Source organism: Papio anubis, chromosome 9 (assembly GCF_008728515.1).
Source record: "Papio anubis isolate 15944 chromosome 9, Panubis1.0, whole genome shotgun sequence".
Classification (NCBI taxonomy): domain Eukaryota; kingdom Metazoa; phylum Chordata; class Mammalia; order Primates; family Cercopithecidae; genus Papio; species Papio anubis.
The window spans coordinates 13470455-13495134 of NC_044984.1; the positions used below are offsets into that span (position 1 = coordinate 13470455).

Consider the following 24680-nt stretch of genomic DNA (forward strand, 5'->3'; position numbering starts at 1 on the left):
TGAGTATCTTAATGATAGTTATTTTGAATTCATTGGCAGATAATTCATAGATCTCTGTTACTTTAGGGTTGATTTTTGAAAGTTTATTTTATTTATTTGGACCATGTTTCTCTGTTTATTTGTATGCTTGTTGAAATTTTAGCATTTGAAAAAACAGCCACATCTCCCAGTCTTTGTGGACTCTTGTACACAGGAAGGGCTTCACCAGTCAGCCTTGTTAGAGAGTCTGTGGGCCTCTAACACCTTTTTTTGGCTGTGTGTCTTCTCTGAGCTTTTACTTGTACTCTTCCATCTGAAGAGGTTTGCCTCTCCACTCTGAAGCTTCCTCTGGTACCTGTCTTTGCTGTAGCAGCCTCTGGTACTTTAGCAAGCTGTGGTATTAGTGCTTCCCCTGCTGTCTGTCAGTGTTACTGCAATTTCTCTGGTGCTCTATCAAGTTGAGGACGCCTTTGGTCTCTGAGGCTCACAGGCATCCAAAGTGCCATAGCCACAGTTCTTACTACAGGTTAGTCCTCCATTTTGGGTAAGACAAAATCTAGTGCATTGGGCATCTTCTTAAACAGTTGGATTCAAGCTCCACCTTTCTCTTTCCTTTCTGATGTAGAAGCTGTGTTGGGAGGTTGATGGGGTATAGTGAGTAAATATAATATATTTTCCTAACTGTTCCAGTGTGCCTCTTTTTGGCCTTGTGCCATATCCTCTCAGCTAGTTTGTGGAAATCTCATGCAGGCAATATGATGCTTACCTTGTTAAGTCATCTCCATATGGGAAGCAGAGGGGACTTCCTGTTCTGACATGTTGCTGATCCTACCACAGTTTTTTAAAATCCTCTATCAAATGACTCCTATGTTCTAAACCATTTGTTTTATTTATTCCCTATGCATTTATTCTTCTTTTTTGTTTTTCTCCTGAAGTATTCTTTTAACCATTTTGAGTGTAATAATTACTTAATGATGGCCAGGCACAGTAGCTCATGCCTGTAATCCCAGCACTTTGGGAGGCCGAGGACGGCAGATCACTTGAGGTCAGGAGTTCAAGACCAGCCTGGTCAACATGGCGAAACCCCACCTCTACTAAAAATACAAAAATTAGCTGGGCCTAGTGGCGGACACCTGTAATCCCAGCTACTCAGAGGCTGAGGCACGAGAATCTCTTGAGCCTGGGAGGCGGAGGCTGCAGTGAGCCAAGATGGTGCACTCCAGCCTGGGTGACAGTGAGACTCTATCTCAAAAACAAAAACAACTCAATGATGTGCTTAAAGATGCATTCCTTTCTCTAAAAGCTTATTCTTTAACCTTTTTACATTCACATTACACTGTTATTTTAATTTGCTTTTCTCTTGTTTTACATTTGTTTGTCTTAACAGCCAGATTTTAAATACCTTTATAGCATATTATCTTAATTCTGTTGTTTTTCCCTCTACACATATCTAATGCAATGTCATACTAGAAGGTTGAAATTATTGTTGTGTCATATAAAAAGTAGCAAGATGTATTTGTTGTTAAGAAGAGTGATTAAGGGCATCTGCTCAATGTAATTCTAAGCATTTATTACCTTTGGTTTAATATGTTGTTCTTACACTTGACTTAGTCTTGAGTAGAGATATTTTATTCTTCTCATTTTTTTTTTTGTTTGTTTGTTTTTGAGGCATGGTCTGGCTGTGTCACCCAGGCTGGATTGCAGTAACACAATCTCAGCTCACTGCAACCTCTGCCTCCTCGGCTCAAGCTGTCCTCCCACCTTAGTCTCCCAAGGAGGTGGGACCACAGGCGTGTATTAACATGCTTGGCTAATTTTTACACATATATATATATTTTTAGAGATGGAGTTTCGCTACATTGCCCAGGCTGGTCTATAACTCCTGAGCTCAAGCAATCCTTGCCTGTCTCAGCCTCCCAACGTGCTAGTATTATGGGTGTGAGCCACTGTACCCGGCCTCGTTTTAAGACATAAATGATGATAGTGTTATTAATGACGGAGGCCTAAATAATGATAATTAATATGTAGGTGTTATAATTCCATTTCTGTATTCCCTGGTTTTGGGGAGAAAGGCTGAAATAAGTTGTTACTGAAGCTTAGATTTGTGACATTTTATGAAATAATTTAAGTCACACAGTGGTAGGTAGTATTTTTTTAAAAAACAACTTAAAAATAATTTTGGTTTGAAAATTTTGATTTGTGACATGGGATACCACTTACTTGTTGAACTGCTGGTGCTAATATGATGCCTGCTACATAGTAGGCATTCACTAGTTATGTGTTAAATGAGTGAGTCTGGTTATTCTTTAGATTTATATTGTTAATGTTTTTAAACTCTTACAGCATGTGAGCCATTTTTGTGTTTTTAATTTAATCTTCATAAGAACACTGAGATGCAGGAATTATTTTATTAATCTCTCAAATGATAAGCAGTTGCCTTCAGCAAAGTAAATGATTTGCTTAAGATACAATGAACAAGTGATAATGCCAAGATTCAAATTGTTGTCTCAGCTGGCAATGTTTCCCATTGTATTAGAGCACTGACAGATAATATATTGACAGGCATCTGCAGGTCTTATTTTTTTTTTTAAAGATTCCCTGTGTGTTGAGTTTTATTTTTACCTTGATTTTTTTTCTCCCCCAGCATCCACCCAACCCACCAGTATCACCAGGAAAAACTGTAAATGATGTCAACAGCAATAATAACATGCCTTACAGGTGAGAATTCATAGTCTGTCTAGTTTTTAAATAACAGAACAAAGTTCTAATTTTCTTTATTTGGTCGAAGAATCTTGCAGTGTAATCATGGTATTTATGTGGAAATAAGTGGTGTACTTGGTTAGTATATTTTCTTTTTCTGCTTCATTATATTGTTCATCTGTGAATAATACTTTTGCTAACTTATTGCAAGGCATTCTTTGGTCACTATATATTTGTTTAACCACTTGTCTTAAATAGTATTCTCTCGAGTAATTGAGAAATGCTTCTGTTAAGGGTGAGAAAGACTAATGTCTGTACATATTAGGACCTACTTTTGGTATTCAGGTTAAGTACTGATAACAGACATTAGAATACAAGAGTTAAGACTCTTCCCTAATGCCATAGACCCCAGCATTTAGAAGTCTTTGTGCCAGCTATGCCTCACTGTTTTTGCTTGCAGTTTAGGGTTGTGAAACCCAAGTCTAGCCACCCTTTTTCCCCTATGGGCCACTGCTTATTCTAGATATCAGTTGGTTTTCCCAGAGTGGCATATCTGTTGACTATTTGTGTGTATATATATTTCATAGAAATGCAGGCACAGTGAGACAGATGCTGGAGTCCAAAAGAAATGTAAGCGAGAGTGCACCACCATCCTTTCAAACTCCTGTGAATACAGGTAACTTTTTTTTTAAAATACCAAAATACATTTTCTTAGGAATTAAAGGCTTTGGTTCTCTTTTCTTACATTCTTTTGAGGTTGAAATGGATTAAGAAATTGGGCACATTGGTCTAAGTACAAAAATTTTGTTAAAAATTCAGGATCAAACTGGGCATGGTGGCACATGCCTATAGTCTCAGCTACTTGGGAGGCTGAGGAGGATTACCTGAACCCAGAAGTTCGAGTCAACTTGGGCAACATAGTGAAATCCACTTGTCTCTTAAAACAAAAAAATTTAGGGTGGTAGATAAGTATATGTGAAAATACAGTATAGATATTCAAATCTCTATTGTAGTAGTTCACAAACTTTCTCGTCTCTAAATCCCTTTACAATCTTAAAAAATTATTAAGAACCCCAGAACTTTTATTTATGTGGGTTACATCAGTTGATGTTTATTTTCAGTTGAAATGAAGTAGAAATTAAACAGAAATTTAAAGATTTTTTTTAAATAAAAGTAGACTGGGCTTGGTGGCTCACGCCTGTAATCCCAGGACTTTGAGAGGCTGAGGCAGGCAGATCACTTGAGGTCAAGAATTTGAGACCAGCCTGGCCAACATGGTGAAACCCCATCTCTACCAAAATACAAAAATTAGCCAGGCATGATGGCTGGTGCCTGTAATCCCAGCCACTCAGGAGGCTGAGGCAGGAGAATCGCTTGAACCCGGGAGGTGGAGTGCAGTGAGCCAAGATCACGCCACTGCACCCCAACCTGGGCAACAGAGTGAGACTTTCTCTCAAAAAAAAAATAAATAAATAAATAATAAATATAAAAATAAATAAAGTAATAGTAAACTCATGTCTAACACAAAAAACTTTTTAAAATGAAACTAAGTGTATTTTCACTTAAATAATAGCAGCACAAAGAGCATTATTCTCTTACATTTTTTACGTATCTCTTTAATACTTTGACACATTAAGACAGCTAAAGATAGCTGTATACTCATATCTGTATCTGCTTTTAGTCTGTTTTAAAATGTTGATTTGGTTGACGCATATGAAGGAAATCCAGTCTTATACAAATATATAGATGGAAAAGGGCTAGCCTTACAGATAATTGTGGATATTCTTCTTTGATACTGTCCAGTAGTAGTTTCTTTAAGGTTGGTTGTGAAGTATAATCTGAAACCACACCAAAGAACTTTTCTAACTCCTCCATTAAAATCCATTTATTGGACAAGTGTGATGCCTTATGCCTGTAATCCCCGCACTTTGGGAGGCCCGAGGCAGGTGGATCACTTGAACTCAGGAGTTCCAGGCCGGCCAGGGCAACATAGTGAAACTTGTCTCTACAAAAAATACAAAAAGTAGCCGGACATGGTGGTGCACACCTGTGGTCCCAGCTACTTGGGAGGCTGAGGTGGAAAGATGACATGAGCCCAGGAGGTGTAAGCTGCTGTGAGCCAAGATTGCGCCAGTGTACTCCATCCTGGGCGATAGAGGCAAACCCTGTCTTTAAAAAAAAAAAAAAAAAAAAAAAAAATTCCTCTATCTTGTACTTGCACATGGAGTTTTACTAATATTCATTGATCATTTGAAAACTATTCACCAAGTTATGCAAATCTTCCAAATATTGACACATTTTGTTAATATTATTTTTAAAAATTACGTTTACTGATTTTACTATCAGTTCTACTCAGAGAAGCATTTTAAGGATTTAGGGAGCTGTCATGCTTTCAGTGACAGATAAAAGTTTTTTCTAATGTTCTTAGTTTTGCTTAAGAACTCAAATGTTATTATTACTGATAAATACAGTTGGGCTTTTTTTCTTTGAAGTGACTGCCTTACCTAGTTTATTTCTAAGAAAAGATCTTCAAAATACCCACATGTGAATCATCGGTGTGTCTATAGGTCATTCTTTCAAGTAAAAATAGTCTTTCGTGGGAAAGATTGCTAGTTTAGTTTATAGCTCAATTGCACACGCATTTTTCCTTAACTATCCTACTTTGGCACGCAGTAGTTGTCTCGTATGTACTGCCTATTCCTTCACATGGAATATTAAGAAAAGAATCCCTATTCAAAAGTTGAGATATAATAAAGTTAATAGTTTTTACTGCTGTATCATGGGGATTCTTAAGTAAAACTGACTTTGTTTTTTACTGTAAGCATGTGATGAAGAATGCAGCGACGTTTGGTCCATTGTACTACCTTGATTTTTGTACTAAGCATCAGAAGTTTTACTTACCATTGCTTTTGCTCCATTGGTGCAAATGTCTGCTCATTTAAAAAGTCAAATAATGTCTCATTGTTATGAAAATAGTTTTGACATTGCAAACTCCCCAAAAGGGTCTCAGAAAACCCCAGGCACCCCCCTGGACCACACTTCGAGAAACTGCTGCTCTAGTGAACCTGTGATTTTTGGAAAGACTATAAATCAGTGAGAAAGAAGTTTGGTCATGTATTTTAAACCTGTTCCAATGAGAATAAACACAAGTAGTTGAAAATTGCTATAAAACTGTAGTGACCAGCATTTGTCAGCATTTGTATTTTCTCTGTTCTTCTGTATATGCTACCTAATTTCTTCTTAATTCATCTGTCAACTTCACTCAGTGCTATTTTTCATATCATACAATGTCAGTAGGGTGTCAGTAGAGGGAACCTCCCCCTAATAGTTCCTCTCCCAAGGAATTCAGTCAAACTTGATCCAAAGATACAGACATGGTTCAAATAATAAAATATAATGAGTAAGCTTACCTGTTATTCATTAATAGTCATGACTCTTTAGATTTACTATTTGAGTTTATATATTACTTGCGTTTTAAGGCATTTATAATGTTTTTAATGTAGTTTCAAAAATATATATTTTTACTTAACTTTTTAGTATTTTTTATTTGTTTACTAGTTAGGTACTCTAAAGTGATTATAGTAATTTTCAGAGACCATTTTGATACTCAGTAGTCTTGCATATTAATCATCCATCATGTGCTGTTTTTGTAATATACTAAACCTACATGCAAAATTCTTCTAAGAATTTAATTCTAAATTAAATTTCGGAATTTGAATCTGGAAAAAATTTCATGATAAAAGACTTTACAGTCTTTGCGATGTATTTAATCTGTGCTAAGTCTAATGCAATGTATTTAATTTGTATCTGTCATATTTTCTTAGTTGATAAATTAATATAACCATTTAAACAGAGAATTCTGTTTTCTTTCTATAGTATCTTCAACCAATCTTGTCACTCCTCCAACAGTTGTCAGTAGTCAACCTAAATTGCAGACTCCAGTGACTTCGGGTTCCCTCACAGCAACGTCAGTTCTTCCTGCACCCAATACAGCTACTGTAGTTGCTACTACTCAGGTGCCTAGTGGAAATCCTCAACCTACAATCTCTTTACAACCTTTGCCAGTGATTTTGCATGTACCTGTTGCAGTATCCTCCCAGCCTCAGCTTCTACAGAGCCATCCAGGGACTTTGGTGACTAATCAACCATCTGGCAACGTTGAATTCATTTCTGTGCAAAGCCCACCTACAGTGAGTGGTCTTACCAAAAATCCAGTATCCTTGCCATCCTTGCCAAATCCCACTAAACCAAACAACGTTCCTTCTGTGCCCAGTTCTAGTATTCAAAGGAACCCTACTGCCAGTGCTGCACCATTGGGAACAACACTTGCGGTGCAGGCTGTTCCAACGGCACACTCTATTGTACAAGCCACAAGGACTTCTTTGCCCACAGTGGGCCCATCAGGACTCTATAGTCCATCAAATAATCGAGGTCCTATACAGATGAAAATTCCAATTTCTGCATTTAGTACTTCGTCTCCTGCAGAACAGAACAGCAATACCACCCCAAGAATCGGTAAGTCACTATGTAGGTTTAATGCTAGAAATGCAAGCATGTTAATAGCCTTGTAACGATTGAACTTTTTTTTTCTAAGTGGCTAGCATTATTGGAAGGACAAAATAAATAGAATTTTCTTGATTATTTTTAGTAATTTTTTAGATACCTGAGAGAAATGATGTTGCTAAAATGGGGCTTGAGAGGGGGTTTATTTTGAATTAGAAGTTAGTATCTGTGTTTTATCTTTTAGTAATTTTTCTAAGTTTGGTGAATTTTGAATTTATGGCTTTGTGGCAAGCATTATGAGTTACTTTTATGATACATTTGCCAGCAATGTCTGTTTAAAACATTTTAAAGTATCAAATTTACATAATATATGCTCTTAAGAAAAAAAGGCACGTTTATGTTCCTTACACATTTGGAAAATCCTTTGTGCTCTCATTCATAGCTTCCAAATTTGAACAACTTAAAAATAGATTTTCTTTCACATTTACTATAAAATGTTTGAGTCCTTCTTGTTTTATCCTTTCTGTTTTCCCATATGACATATTATATGATTGTTTGTATTTTACTTAGAAATACTGCAAAAAGGAGAACTTGACTATACCTGTTTAAAATCTGCCAAACTCTGTGTCTTCCTGGCTCCTGGAAAGAGTTTGTGTTGTATGCATTCTTGAGCTTGCTTATTCTTCATTTCTGACTTCACATGTATCCGCACTACTTTTGGAAAGGCAGGGAAGGGTAGGCATCATGTGTATAGTAAAATTGCTAGTGTTTTTCTTATTGATGTTGTAAGTGACCATGTAATGTAGGAAACAAATTCTAAAGTACAAAAGTACTTTTATAAGTGAGATGTACAAGCCTTAGTTTTTATTTGTCATACAGTCATTACTAGTGTAGTTACTCCTTAAGTGTTTTCTCATATAAAACAATGACGGTATTTCAGAGTTGTTAAGAAAGTAAATGAGTGGCAGATCAAAATTAATGTTGGATTGAAGCTGGATATCACTCTTATCATATTTATAAGAATAAACTAATGTTTTATATGAAAGTGTAATTATTATTTATAGTATTTACAATTTAAATGTTTGCATAGTACAGGGGCAAATGTTTGTTAGTATTATCTGCTACCACATTATTTTTTGGATATTCTTTCATGTTTACAACACTAAAAGAGATGCTTACTTTTAACTGAGGTCAGTGGACATACAAGATTTTTGGGTGATATTTCATTTTTCTGTAACTTCTTTTTCTTTTAGTTCTTAGTATTTTTTAATGCCAGATGATTTAGCGATGGACATTGTTTTATGTGATTTTGGGTTTTCCTCCTTATGAAATTTTGAGGCAAAGTTGACATTGTTTTAATTTCATGGTCATGAGATGAGATATATTCTTAAATAGAGAACTTTTCCTGAAAAACCATGACTTGAAAAGAAATAATTTAAGAGTATTTGTTTAATGTCATGCTCGTACTCCAAACACTTCTAAAAGTGTCAGAATTATAATTTCATTATTCTGTTCTCTTACAGTTTTTATAGAAAGGGTATATTCCCCAAATTATCTAGTTGATGTACACTATTAGTAATGCATGTCAGTCTGTTTCATTTGACTATTCTTAATTTTTTTATATAAAAGTAAGTTTTCACAATCATTAATTGGTGTAGCATTCTAAGATAATGTACAATTATTTCTAAACATAAAATTACTTATTTTAACACATATATTTATTTAACACATTTATATATTTTTAATATGTAATTATATCAAGATCTTCAAGTTCCATTTAGAATGCTTACCTACATTTGATAATGAATAAATGTGAATGACAAGCTTTGTTTGTATTTTTTTCATAATGCTAACTAAAATGAGATCTTATGAACTTGCTTATTCTTCAGTTCTGACTTTATTACTTATAATATGTTCTTTGATCAAGTGTAATTTCAGCAGTGACATAAATGATGTTAAAGTAAGATTTGGCTTTTTAGGATTCCCAAAACCTAAACTGAAGCCGAACTTCAGTACATCTCTACTACATTTAGTAGTTTGATAAATTAATTAGGTTATATAATTAAAATTTTCTAAGCTCTATACTTATGTGGGTATTATATTTGCTTAATAAGAACATATGCTATATGTTCATGCATTTGTATGTATTTTATTATAGTTAAGTATATCCCTATGGATTTTAAATCTGTATTTCTGTTTATAGTGAGGTAAATGTCCTCCTAAGGGCTTGGAAATTTAAAGCTCAAACTATAGCTAATTTCATTCATTCACAAAATAATGAATGCCTGTATTATCTGAGGTTCTTTAGATACACAGAAATGTATAAAATAGTCACTATGATCTCACCAAGCTTACAATCAAATAGGGAATGTAGTCATTAAATAAGGATTTAATTATAAATGTGATGAGTGTTAGGATTTGCAGGTTTTCGTGAGAGGACAAAAGAGAACATGGGAAATCTGGAAAGGTATGAAGTAATGAACAGAAGAATGGGGGAAATAGGGTTAAAGGGTTTTTGTAGGGGGTATAGAGGATAATGTGACATCCATGAACCCTGGTTACAGTATGGAGAATGGTTTGGAAGGGATAAGAATAGTGTTAGGAAGACCAATTAGGAGACTGGAGGCTCTTGTAGTGTACGAGATGAGAGATGGTGGTATGAAAAAGATTTAAACGTTATTTAAGAGGTAGCATTGGCAGTACTTGGTAATTTATTAATAAAAGTTTAGATGTGTGGAAAAGATGGAGAACTCAAAGATGACTCAGCTTTCTAAGACATTTTTAAATGTTCCATTTACTAAACTAGACATTAAAGAAAGAACAGATTTGGGGGAAGTTATATACAATCCATGTACAAGGTACACTTTCAAATTACATTAAACATCTTGTTCTAAGACTATGTCAAACTAGAGTTGGCTGGGCATGGTGGCTTATGCCTGTAATACCAACACTTTGGTAGGCTGAGGCAGGAGGATGGCTTGAGCTCAGGAGCTCGAGAGCAGCCTTGCAATATAGTGAGACCCCCATATGTACAAAAAATAAAAAATTAGTTTGGCATGGTGACACATGCCTGCAGTCCCAGCTACCCAGGAGGCCGAAGGAGGAGGATTGCTTGAACCCAGGAGGTCAAGGCTGCAGTGAGCCATGGTCGTGCCACTGCACTCCAACCTGGGCAACAGAGGAAGGTCCCTGTCTCAGAAACAAAAACAAGTAAGAGTTTAAACACAGCAATTATTTCTTCAACCATTTCTTCAAGGATAGAATTAAATGAATGAAGTGTTTGCCTTTTTTACGTTCATACAATTATCCAGAGCTACTAAGGGATACTGCCAGTTAACTCCTGTAAAGTACTTTTTAATTTTATTTACTTTTATTTTTATTTTTATGGAGATGTATTCCATATGATAGAAGGATTTTAAGCTATAATTTCTTATTTTACATCCTGACCAGTTTTGTTGCCTTGATAGATGGAGTTATAATATTTATATCCAGAAGTCATCCAAAGTAGATCTTACAGAAGAAAGCAAAAGCAATGCAACGGAGCTTTAAGACATTACATTAAGAATCAAGGGAAAAATTGTGTAATAATGGGCAAGGGAGATGTTAGTTGAGAATCTAGAATAAGGAATAGTATTACAGTTCCGTGAATAATTAACTTATAGCTCTAAGGCAATTAGGTCTAAGAGAGAATCATGCTGGGTAACAAAGAAATGTGTATGTAACATTTTATTAAGCAGTCTAAATCTTTCTTGCATCTTTAGGAATTTTCTTATATGAAAATATTATGACAAAAAGTAAAAATGAGGCCAGGTATGTTGGCTCATGCCTATAATCCCAGCACTTTGGGAGGGTGAGGCAGGTGGATCACTTGAGGCCAGAAGATCGAGACCATCCTGGCCAGCATGGTGAAAGCAGGTCTCTACTAAAACAAAAATTAGCCAGGCATGGTGGCACTCATTGGTAGTCCCAGCTACTCAGGAGCCTGAGACATGAGAATCGCTTGAACCTGGGAGATGGAGGTTGCAGTGAGCCAAGATCGTACCACTGCACTCCAGTCTGGGTGGCAGAGCAAGACTCTCTCAAAAAGAAAAAAATAAATAAAATAAAGAATTAAAAAATAAAAACACCAAAGTGAGGCTTCCTCATTTACTTTTTATGTAAAGTTATTTTGAGTTGAAGATGAAAGTGTTTCAAATCCAAATGAATGTATTTTAACATCGTATATAAAAACCTTTGGTAGTAAATCACTGATATTTTGGTAGTATCACCTAGTGTATCTTAATACTCCACTATGTAACATCAGTAACCTGGAATTAGTTTTGTCAGTCTTTCAGTAACTTCATAGTCCCAAACAGATGCTCATTTGTAATAAATGAAGTAATTTGAATATATTTTTAAATAGATAATATATTAATATTGTTCTTACAAAAAGAAAGTAATTCAGACAAGGTAGGAGAAATCAAAGGGCATCCTTTTTACTTCTGTACCCTAGAATACTTCTCTTTTAACAGGTGAATATTAACTCAACTTGATTTTTTAGACATACAGATTTACATATGTACATATGGAAATACATAGGTAGTTTAATCTCCTGTATTTTTTTAAACGTAAATTGTTTACTCTGTATGCATTCTGAAGACTTACAAATGAAAGGAATGCCATACTTTGACCAAGAGGGTTTTATCTCCAGAAAGAAAGGATGGCCTGTTTCAACATTTAAAAACCCCATGTTACCAAACAGGAAACCCTAAATAATCTCAATAGGTACATAAAACCTTTGATGAAATTTAATGCATTCTCTCTTTTCCTCTCATTAGAAATTGGGACAAAATATGCTTTGTTCATTTTCTGTGCTGTTCTGGAAGTAACATTATTTTTTAACTGCAAAGTCATTATAAGTTAATTGAAAAATGAACAGAGAAAGAAAAATCATGGATGATTGAACTACTGAGAAATATGCATGTGTATTTTCTTGGATTTACTGCAACTGTTTCTACTGAATTTATTGGAAACATTTTTGACATATTAAATTTTTTTCTCCAAAGGGACATAGAATGCAGGAATTATATTTTGTTTAACTATTTCCTCATGTTAGAACATTTAAGTTTTGTGTATCTTAAATTATTTCCATGAGATACTGCTTAGAGTTAAAATTGCTGGGCCAGTGGAAAGTGTTTTTTAATCAGTATTGTGAATTTCCCCATCTGAAAGATACTATAGCAGTAATCTGTGAGTTTGAGTTTTTATTTACGTATGTGACATGTTGACAGAAAAATAGTTGGAGAAAACAATATGAATTGTTTTATATAAAGCAACTTAACTTTTTACATTTTGTAGATGTTTTTAAAAATGGCTTTTTTTAACTTTTCAGAAAACCAGACGAACAAAACAATAGATGCTTCTGTCAGTAAGAAAGCAGCTGATAGCACATCACAGGTAAGATTTTTCCTTCTTCAAAGTAAAATCCTAAGTATGGTCTACAGGAAAATGAATTTTCATCATTCTTTGATTGAATGAAAATTGTTCTATGTCTGTTTTTTATAACTGTCCAAATATTGTCTCATAACTTCTCTGTAATATTTGACAAGAATTGATATTTTTTGTTTTTTGTTTTTACATAGCAGTTCTCTTAGAGGTAATAGTTTATTAACTGAATGACTTGATTAGTACAATTGACAGTCCAGTCATTTGCCTTTACATTCTATAAAGATTGTCTGCAAAAAGAAAACACATGTAATTTCTTCCAGGTACATCTTTTTTAAGAGTGTTTCACTGGTTTACCCTCACTTGTACCACTCTCTACAGACCCCTACCACCATTTTAATTTCCTCAAAGGTAATCAGAAATACCTTTTGAGGAAGAATTTTTTGTCTGTCTGCTTGTTTATTAGCACTTTGCCAGTCTTTGTACTTTTTCCTATTAAATCTTAACCACCCAATAATAGAGTAACTACTTCTTTCCTGTATTAACAGTGTTCTTCCTTGTTCTTTATTGCTTTAGGTATAATCAGTTCATAGTGATTAGGTTACTGATAGTTTTATTTTCTTCACTTCCTTTGAATCATTTCAAGAATCTCATATTATCCTAGAAGAACAAAAATCTTTGAGCATGTCAGGCATGAAAAACTGACAAGATTTTTAAAACTTTTTTGATCTTTAAATGTGACTATTTTCCTTAAAAACAATGGATTTTGACCAACCTAGATATATACCATAGTTTATAGATCAAATAAAAGCTATTAAAAATATCTTAACTTCTTACAAGTGTTAGCAGTTTTTGTGTGCACTATTAGAGATCAAAGTTGTGATTGTTTCTCAGCATGTCTTGTGGATATAACTGTGTTTTCATTTAAAATTATAAGATTGAGATACTTTCTAGAAGACATAGAAAATGCTGATATATTCAGTGATACTTAGTGACATTTATAGGAAGTCTAGTTAAACTTTAAACAAAGGATTTATGAACATCTCTACTTCCCTCAGTGAGTTTTTTTTTTTTTAAGTAATATTTTCAAGGAAAGGAAAATGTACATTATGATGGCTATTTTTTGTCATTTTATAAATGGTGGTTCTTCTAGAGCTGTGATATCTAATATGATAGCCACTAGTCACATGTAGCTATTTAAATTAAATTATAAATTTAGTTCCTCAGTCAAAATAACCGCCATTTCAAGGTTCAGTAGCTACAAATGGCTAGTGGCTAGCATATTGGACCACACAGATATAGACTCTTTTCATCATTGCAGAAAGTTGTATTGAACTCTATTGTATAGAATATTTTGCTGAAATATAGTATATGTAGCTGGGCACGGTGTCTCACGCCTGTAATCCTAGCACTTTGGGAGGCCGAGGCGGGCAGATGATCACCTGAGGTCAGGAGTTTGAGACCAGCCTGGCCAACATGGGGAAACCCCATCTCTACTAAAAGGACAAAAATTAGCCTGGTGTGGTGGCAGGTGCCTGTAATCCCAGCTACTTGGGAGGCTAAGGCAGGAGAATTGCTTGAACCCAGGAGGGCGGAGGTTGCAGTGAGCTGAGATCATACCACTTCACTCCAGTGTGGGTGAAAGAATGAAACTCCATCTATCTCAAAAAAGTAAATAAATAATATATGTAACATCATAAATACATAAGTGAAATTAAAATGGATATAATATAAGACACTTGAGGTGGGGCGTGGTGGCTCACGTCTATAATCCTAGCACTTTGGGAGGCGGAGACAGGAGGATCACTTGAGCCCAGGAGTTCGAAACCAGCCTGGGCAACAACATGAGACTCCGTCTCTATAAAAAAGAAGAAACTTAAAAAAAAAAAAAAGACACTTGAAACAGGAATCGACTTCATCAGAAAGCAAAGCAATAGTACAACTTAATGTTATGCTCTCAATAGATATTTTATTTGGCTTCAAGGAAGAGGAATTTAATATCTGAGTATAAAAAAATGCATACAAGCAGTTTGAGCAGCCAGCCTGCTGAAGCAGTGCCTTATCAAAAATAACAAAGTTTCAGCTTTGAATCAGTGTCAATTATGTATATGAAGAATAAATACAATTACAAGAGTTTTATTGTGTAATAAGAAACCATAATGGAAGTATATATGTGCTTTCAGTTATGAAGTTATGCTTGCCAGCCAGAATTTTTTGAAACAAATATCATTTTTGTCATTGTGATGAATACCTTTATTAATGTTCCACTGTTGACTAAGAAATTCTTGTTATCTTTTTGCCCCAATGTGCAACTTTCTAGCAGATAGAAACTAGTGTGAAACAGGTAGCCTGTGATTCTTTGAATTGTCACATTGTAAGTACAATTGGCTAACTTCATTTTTCTATCCCAAACCTACTTAGTTGTACTTCTTAACACTTTAAGGCTATTTAGATCAGAAGAAATCTGGATGTCTAAGGCCAGGCACAGTGGCTTATGCCTGTAATCCTAGCACTTTGGGAGGCCAAGATGGGCAGATCACTTAAGGCCGGGAGTTCGAGACCAGGCTGGCCAACATGCCTCTACTAAAACTACAAAAATTAGCTGAGGGTGGTGGTGTATGCTTGTAATCCCTTGGGAGGCTGAGACGGGAGGATCACTTGAACCTGGGAGGAGGAGGTTGCAGTGAGCCAAGATAATGCCACTGCATTCCAGCCTGGGTGACAGAATGAGACTCTGTCTCAAAAAAAAAAAAAAAAGAGAAACTTGGATGTCTAGTGTGGAAATGCTTGTTGTTCGGCTGTAGTTAATTAGCAAATGATGAAATATGTAAAATATTCTCTTGTAGTTGTTAAATGAAGATTTATCTGATATCCCCAAATAACTGTTTATTAACATATTGCACATAATTTATTATTGTATATTTTATTACTATATATCATTTATATAATGAATTATTAGTTTTATATCCTGAAAAACAAATTTATTCAAATTATCAATGTAAGTTATAAAATAAGGTTATACTCACCATTATGATTTGTCACAACAAAAGGTATAGAGCAAGAGCAACAGGGAAAAAAATGTGCAGAGTTGAAGTTCAGAGAGATCAGGCAAAGACTTCCAAGTCGTCTGTCTGGGATCGCACAGAATTTGTTTTTTCTCTGGCTTATTAACCTTAGAGACATGTGCCAAGAGTCTTTTCCCAGAGAATCCTGACTGAGTCTCAGGGTCTGAGGTTTTTTGGAGGTCTGGTCACATAGTGACATTTTTCTGTATGGCCATGGCATTGGAAACTCAGGATCCCAACAATGAAACCCAAGTATACATCATCAATCTTCATATTTATGCAAAGCAATCCTGATGAACACAGTATGGCACAGTTCACTGTTCAGAGTGTATATAAGAGAATTAATCGTTAACATGACCTTCCAAGGGCAACATTCCTGATAACTAACCAAGTCTCAATTATGGTTCCAAGTTCCCTTGGAGAGATGTGCAAGGAATGAACAACCAGCTCTTCTGTGTTAACTCTTTCTTCACATTTGCTGAAGTGTGCCTTTCAGGTATATTCTTGTTTCATAACAAAAAAAAGCTACAAAGCCAGTATGTTTGCTCTCTTGAAATTTTCTTAGTGTTTGCTTATTGAGACTGTTCATTTTGGAAAATGGCACATGATTAGCTAACTTTTTAATAAAATTTCTAGTGTTAAAAACTATTTGATATAATTTTTTAATGATTTCAAACTGAAAGTTTCAGTAATATGTGTAAAAACAGATATAAACGTGTCTCTGATTAGATTTCTCAGACATGTTTTGTCAGGAAAAAATGTAAAGATACATGTATCACATATATGTGTATCACATGTCTCTGTTCGTTTCCACCTGGTGGCATAGAAATAATAAGGTCTACAGTCAGACAACCTGAAGCTTGTCACTTAATAGTGGGTGGGTGCTATGTTAAGTTATTGAACACCTTCGACTTTTCACCTATAAAATAGAGCTAGTGCTAGTACTTACCACATAGAAATATTAGGAAGAGTAAATGTGTTAATGCATGTAAAGCATTTAGCAGAGTCTAATAGGAGTAGTGCTAGCTATCATGACTATCTTATAAATGTACTTAATAGTTATTGAAGTAATTACCAATTTTATTTGTCAAAAAAAACTCTATTCAGGAAACTACTTGTAGTATATGATAATAGATAAATTGTATCTGTCAGTTTATGATCAATAAACATAATTTATCGTTAGATCATTGCTTGTAGATCTTCTCGATCTATATAAGCATTTAATGATACACATTTTCCTCTGAGCACTGCTTTGGCTGCATTCCATAAATTTTCGTGTGTTGCATTTTTATTTCATGTAGGTTCCTTGTCATTTCCTTTTGGGTCCTGGGTTGTTTAGTTAGTAATTTGTTTAATTTCATAGTATTTGGGGATTTTGCAAATTTTTTATTATTGATTTTTCATTTAATGCTATTGGATTTAGAAGATATCCTCTGTATGACTTTGTTACTTTTACACAAATTAGATATGTGTTATAAAGTTCCATCTATGGTATATATCTTAGTGAATGTACCATTACACTTGAAAAGAATATGTATTCTGCTATTGGGTGTAATGTTTTATAAATGTCAATATGGCATGGTTAATAGTGTAATTTGGATTATTTTTATGTTTACTGATTATTGCCTTTTGCTGTAGTGGTTTTATCTACTACTAAGAGTGGTATGATTGTGAATCTATTTCTTCCTTTAATTTTATCAGTTTTGGCCAGGCGCGGTGGCTCAAGCCTGTAATCCCAGCACTTTGGGAGACGGGTGGATCACGAGGTCAGGAGATCGAGACCATCCTGGCTAACACGGTGAAACCCCGTCTCTACTAAAAAATACAAAAAACTAGCCGGGCGAAGTGGCGGGCGCCTGTGGTCCCAGCTACTCGGGAGGCTGAGGCAGGAGAATGGCGTAAACCCGGGAGGCGGAGCTTGCAGTGAGCTGAGATCCGGCCACTGCACTCCAGCCTGGGCGACAGAGCCAGACTCAGTCTCAAAAAAAAAAAAAAAAAAAAATTTTATCAGTTTTGCTTCATAGATTTTGACCCTGTATTACATGGTATTTTTTATAATGTATAATTTGTAATCTTGCCATACTTTTATCATTGTAAAATTTCCCTCTTTGTCTCTGTTTTTGATATTAACATAATTACAGCAGCATTTTTATGCTTACTGTTTGCATATTACTTTTTTCCGCTTTTTACTTTCAGTCTGTGTCTTTGTATTTAAAGTGAATCTGCAAGAGAAAAAAAAATCATATTTCTTGATTTGTTGTTGTGTTGTCCCATTTGATAATCTCTACATTTTGATAGGAGTTTTTAGACCGTTTATAGTTAATATAAGTTTTGATAGGATTGTGCTTAGGTCTGCTATTTTGCTATTTGTTTTCTATTTGTTTCATCTGTTTTCTTTTTTTGTTGGTTTCTGTGTACTTTCTTTCCTGCTTCATTTTGTATCAGTTTTTTTTTAAAGCATTCTGTCTTAATTCCTCTGTTAACTTTTTAGCACTCTCTCTATCTATGTGTGTGTTTATGTGTGTGTATGTATTTTAGGGTTTGTTCTAGAGTTTAAGTATGTATCTGAATCTTAATTATAGGAACCTTGCAATTGTATGTGTACATTTACCTCCGTAATGAAGTTGCTTTCCTTAAATATCACGTTCATGTTTTCACATATATTGCACATATATTACATTGTTTTTAATCTGCATGTTGTAGAGCTCTAAATATATTGTTTTTAATTGTTGCCTTACAGAATTTTAAAGAAGTTAAGAACAGAAAAGAGATATAGTCTTTAATATTTATCCTTATGTTTACGTTTTCTGGTCCTCTTCTTCCCATGATCCAAGTTGGTATTTCCTTTCAAACTGAAGAATGTCCTTAAGCTCATCTTTACAGTGTAGATCTGCTAGTGATGTATTCTCTTGGTTTTTTAATATCTAAAAAATGTACTTTTGTATCTTTTGTCTCGTTTTTTCAAGGAGAGTGTCATTGGATATACAATTCCTAAAGTGTTTCTTTTTTTAATCATCAGCAATTTGAATATATTGTTCCAGTGTCGTCTTGCTTCCATAGTTTCTGACCAATAGTCAGCAGTTACTCTTTGCTCCAATATAACATGTAATTTGTTCTGTTTACTTTCAAAATTTTTCATTATTAGTTTTCAGTATTTGGACTATGATGTGTATTGATTTCTTAATGTTTCTTCTGCTTGAGGTTCATTGAACCTCTTGGATTTGTAAATTAATGTTTTCCACCAAATTGGGGAAGTTTTTGGTTATTATTCAATTTTTTTCTTTAGATCTTTGTTTCTTCTCATTTAGTGTTTTGCTGAACTGTTTCTTATTGCACAAGTTTCAGGCATTTTTCATATTTTCTTCTGTTCTTCTTTGTGTCCTATGGACTAGAAAATTTCTATTGATCTAGCATCAATTTCATTTGAGTTTTTCCTGCCCCCTCCAATCTGCTTTTATGCCTACATAGCTAATTTTTATTTTAGTAATTATTTTTTCAGCTCTATTATTTCTATTTTTTTTGTTTCTTTTTCTCTTTAGAGATGTCCTATTTGTGCATTCATTGTTATTATATTTAACTCTTTGAATTTTTTTTTTTTTGAGATGGGGTCTTGCTCTGCCACCTAGGCTGGAGTACAGTGGTGCAATCTCGGCTCACTGCAACCTCCGCCTCCCAGGTTCAAGCGATTCTCCTGCCTCAGCCTCCCGAGTAGCTGGGACTATAGCCACCCGCCACCACGTCCAGCTAATTTTTGTATTTTTAGTAGAGGTGGGGTTTCACTATGTTGGCCAGGTTGGTCTCAAACTCCTGACCTCGTGATCTGCCTGCCTTAGCCACCCAAAGTGTTGGGATTACAGGCGTGAGCCACTGCTCCTGGCTTTAAACATATTTTTAATAGCTACTTTCAAGTCTTTATCTGCTGAATCTAATCTCTGCTTAGAGTCAGTTTGTATTGACTTATTTTTTGTCCTAAGTTAGTTCCACTTTTCAAAGCTCTGGACCTTAATGATAATATGTTGTAGTGAAACATTGTTTTACATTTGTTGGTGATTTTTGGGATCTTTTAGTTTGGGATTTTATAGATTTTTGGTGTTTGTATATAACCCATTTTCTGTGAAATCATTATTGTAGAAAGATTTATAAGAATTAGAATTGCATTATTATCTTGGGGTTGGGCCTGGATATTATAAAGTCAAGGCATTATTTTCTTTAATTTCTCAATTTGAGTTTTGCAGATGAAAACCTTTATCATTTGGAATTGATCTCAGTATAATATATCAAAGTAAATTGTGATTATCAGTTATTACACAGTTGTCATGTATCATATATGGCATTAAGCACCATATATACACATTTGGATTAATCCTCACAATAGCCTCAATATTCAAATATTGGACATTGAGATAATTACCCATCTGAATTAGGTAACTAATAAGTTAGAACTGTAAGACACACTCAATCTTTCTGACTTCAGAGTCCTGGCTCTTTAGGTTTATACTGTCTTACCTTCCTTTTCAGTTGCTATCATGTGGTTTTTAAAGGTTTGTCTTATAATCCTAGTATTTCTCATGATTTTGAATGATGGGTTACTGGTCAACTTGGCTGTGCATTTAATAGCATAGCAAACCGTATGATTTCATAGTATACCATACCGTTTTTTAAGGGCAAAAAAATTTAGATTATTTTCTATAACCCAATTCTAGCTTGAATGATTGCCTTTGGCGTTGTGGTGGATTAATATTGATAATTTAGAGTAGTATTGATAAACATTTTAAATGTCACAAAATGAATAGTGTTTGTATTTAATCTTATTTGCTGTGTGCAACAGATAGCCTAATTTTTTAAAGAAAACGTCTTGAATTTCTTCTGAAAATTATATTTCATATAGTAGATGTTTAACGTGTGAGTATCCTGGGGCATTTGTCAGACAAACTCTCTTTATTCAGGTACAGCCTTTTAGGGGTCCCAATTGAACCAGGTTACTCATTAGTCTCATTTTACCTCACTTATCATTTCATTTTTTAACATGTATATCTGCCAGAGTTTTCTTTGTAAAATGTAGAAGCTTTGTTTTTCAGAGTGGAAAAGCCACTGGCAGTGATTCAGGTGGTGTCATTGATCTCACAATGGATGATGAAGAGAGTGGAGCTTCACAAGGTACTTCAATAGTAATTTGGGATTGGGCCTGGTTTTGATACCTTTTTTTTTTGTCTTAATACAGTACAGTATTCTACGAAGACAGATGTTTACAGCATTATGCTTGGTTTATTTGTGTTCTTTTTGTAATGGAAGTTTCTATATTAGAATTTTAAAATTTGGCCAGGTGCAGTGTTTTACACCTATAATCCCAGTGCTTTGGGAGGCCAAGGCAGGAGGATCAAGGCAAGAGGCCAGGAGTTTGAGACCAGCCTGGGCAACACAGTGAAACCCCATCTCTACCAAAAATTTAAGAATCAGCTAGGTGTGATGGCATGTGTCTGTGGTCCCAGCTACATGGGAGGCTGGGGCAAGAAGATAACTTGAGTCTGGGAGGTTGAGGCTGCCGTGAGCTGTGTTTATGCTGCTGTATTCCAGCCTGGATGACAGAATGAGGCCCTATCTCAAAAAAAAAAAAAATTAAAATAGAATCAACTCTTAAATTTAAGTATGAACAATCTGTAGAGGAAAATAGCAATTAAGAGAATATTGTAATTTTCGGAGTACCTCTGTTTTTGTATCTCTTATTTCACTTGATCCTTGCAAAAAATCCTATAATACTCATTTTAGACTTGAGGAAACTTGTTAGCCTTAGAGAAAACAATTCAGACTCAGTAAGGGTCTTGGGAATAAAATCCAACTCTTCTGTCTCTACATTAAATGTTCTTTTTCTCTCTCTGTTTATGATTCAGTGTAGATACTGTATATGTATGTATACATTTAATTTTGGTCATTTGAATTAGTTTCTTTTATCTAGCATTATATAAATAAAAATAGAAGTAATTTTAAAAAGCATTCACATCCAAAATAATAATATTCTGAGTTAGAATAGTTAGAAACTGTAAACTATATTCCTAGTTATTCTGCAGTGTTAATAGGTGTTTCATGAATACAAAGTTCTATGGTTAAATATGCTTGGGAAATGCTGAGTTTAAAGTTAAATTGTTTTTTTATTAATGCAGACTTCTCTGAGCCTTTACTATGCTGATTTATAATGTAAATCTCTAAGAATGATTTAAGATATAAAGTGTTTCTCAAACTTACTTGGCTGCACAAAATAACATTCAGCTACATATCTATAAAACTCTGGTGATAATTGCATGTGGAAAATATAGTAATAATGTGCTGAATTACTTATTATTATCTTAAAGACATTACTTTTTTAAAAACCCAAATATTTTTAAAGTAATATTTTGGGGAATCAGTCTAGTTGAGCTTAGGAAAACAAAAGTTAAATAGCTATACAATTGATTATATGACAGTAAAGTTGATTTTGTTATTTAAAACTGAATTGAGAAATGTATGCCATCCTTCATCTGGGTTGAACTCAAGCCAGTATGATTATTCTTTAAAAGTTTCAAATTATCTCTATTGCTTTCACTAATTTTTAATAGACAGCCATGACTATTATAATGGATCCCTAAAGAAAAAAATAAATACAGGTTTTTGAGAGGACACAGGTAGGCTTAATTCTGGATTAAAAAGTAAAGTCCTAAAAGTTTGTTTTCAGTGCTCTCACCATTTCCCTAGCATCCATGCCTCATGGGGTCTCTCTGTTGCCCCACCTTTGGGTCTGTCTCAAATTCTCACGTTCCTAAAGTACACTGTTTTCTAATGGCATTAAAGTATCCATCGTTAACGCCTTGGGTTTTATTTACATGTAGTGTGGAATTCTATGGGACAGAAATTGATGGGGATTATTTTGGATAGAAGGACTTTTGGGTGGTTTCCTGTTTTTAAGAGTTTTTTCTGAGATGCAAATATTTATTTTATAGGCTGTTGAAGACCTTTTTTGAGATTAATCATTCTTTGTCTTTTTTAAAGACTATATAGTGATGATAAGCAACCATCGGTTATCAAAGAACCTAAATAATTGTAGTAATAGAAATTCAAGATCACAGCAAAAACTCATCATTTTATAGATATTTGTCTTGAAGAGTATTCTTTCTATAGGCATGTAGATTATACATTTATGCAAGTAATGAATTATTCTAGTTGGCATATTGTATTGAATTTACAAGTAAGATTATTTCTGAATTTCTGTAAATGTGAATTAGAATCTGTGATAGAACCACCAACGAATTACATATGCTCTTAACTCAGTTTTCAAATCAGCAAAAATACACATAAGTAAAATGGAAATAAATTGTTCTCTTAGAGGTAAATGTGACACCCAAGTGACAAGCAAAAGTAAAATTTGTCCATAGAGGAAAGACTTGTATTTCCCAATTTTTTTTCTTGTCGGTCATAATATTTCACTTTTAACTAACAGACCCCAAAAAGCTAAATCACACTCCCGTATCAACCATGAGTTCTTCTCAGCCTGTGTCACGACCATTGCAACCCATACAACCAGCACCACCTCTTCAACCATCTGGGGTGCCAACAAGTGGACCATCTCAGACCACCATACACTTACTACCTACAGGTAAATTTGCTGAATCATTGAGTAGAAGCTTTAGTTTACCTGTAGAGAACTATGACTATGGAGTTAAGCAGAAAGATATGACAGAAAATTAAGAATAATTCTTATTGTTAATTTAAGGACGACAATGTATGTCCTTTTGAAGGCAGTATAACTTAGTTTTGCTGACTGTCTTAAGCAGCAGCACTGGTAAAGAATGATTATAAAGTATGTATTTATTTACTTAACATTATATAAATAAAAATAGAAGTAATTTTAAAAAGCATTCACATCCAAAGTAATAGTATTCTAAGTTAGAACATTTAGAAACTGTAAACCATATTCCTAGTTATTGTGCAGTGTTAATAGGTGTTTCATGAATACAAAGTTCCATGGTTAAATATGCTTGGGAAATGCTGAGTTTGAAGCTAAATTAATTTTTTTCTTAATGCAGGCTTCTCTGAGCCTTCACTATGCTAATTTATAATGTACATCTCCAAGAATGATTTAAGCTAAAAAGTGTTTCTCAAACTTACTTGGCTGCGCAAAATAACGTTCACCTAATATCTCTAAAACTCTGGTGATTCCTAATGCATGTGGAAAATAATATTATTCTGAGTTATATTCTTGAGACTAGCCTGGGCAACACAGTGAAACTCCATCTCTACAAAAAAATTTTAAAAGTAGCAGATTTGTCATCTGCCACAGCAAATGTTCTGTATACAGCAGAAATGAGTGTAATTTCTCTGGAAGAGATGGATATAATGACTTGCTCTGAGTGTAACCAAGAAGTTGTAACTGACCGATCAAACAAGAAGTTTTAAATGTGTCTTATCTTGAAATAGCTTTAACTAGTCTAACACTACCACCAGGAATCATATGCTTGCTACCTTTCAAGAAGCTGTAAATTCAAATTTTTCAAGATTTAGCCTGTATCCCCTAAACTGTTCAGAAACCAATCAAGATGGTTTGTCTTCTGTGAAACAGTCCATTGCTTGAAGATTTATCTGCACAGTTCTTATATAAGTACTCTTCTCATTAAGGAAAACTTTGAATTAAAGTGGGGTTTTATCCAGTAAAATTTACATTTAAAACACCAAATAGCTTGTAGGAATCAGCATATTTTCCGTAGTGATTTAGCAAACTATTTGTTAATTAATCTTTGAGCTATGAAATTATTGTTGATGTAGCAAATACGTGGTTGTTTTGGTAGGGACTGTTTAGATTTGTTGAATTTCAGAATCCTAGATGCTTATTCAGACTTTCCCATCAGTTAAAATAAATTTTACCTTGTTGGCATTTCCAGGCAAAAGAATGTGCTTGTGTGACTTTATCTGGTGTGTAAATTTTATGTTGGTTCTCATTTCAATACCATTGTTCTATCTAAATAGGCAATTATAAGTAAGTTC

At 34.3% G+C, this 24680-nt stretch overlaps 1 protein-coding gene across 12 annotated transcripts in view; it reads left to right on the forward strand.

Annotated features, from left to right (window-relative positions):
• Positions 1-24680, forward strand: part of ATF7IP (activating transcription factor 7 interacting protein) — a 136294-nt gene that overhangs the window by 88283 nt on the left and 23331 nt on the right. For all 12 annotated transcript variants that reach the window (XM_003906038.4, XM_009180266.3, XM_009180259.3 and 9 more), the window contains 6 exons: positions 2624-2697; positions 3267-3355; positions 6556-7194; positions 12554-12618; positions 20750-20828; positions 23140-23295. In XM_003906038.4, the coding sequence (XP_003906087.2) occupies positions 2624-2697; positions 3267-3355; positions 6556-7194; positions 12554-12618; positions 20750-20828; positions 23140-23295 (1102 nt within the window). The remainder of the gene's footprint in view (positions 1-2623; positions 2698-3266; positions 3356-6555; positions 7195-12553; positions 12619-20749; positions 20829-23139; positions 23296-24680) is intronic.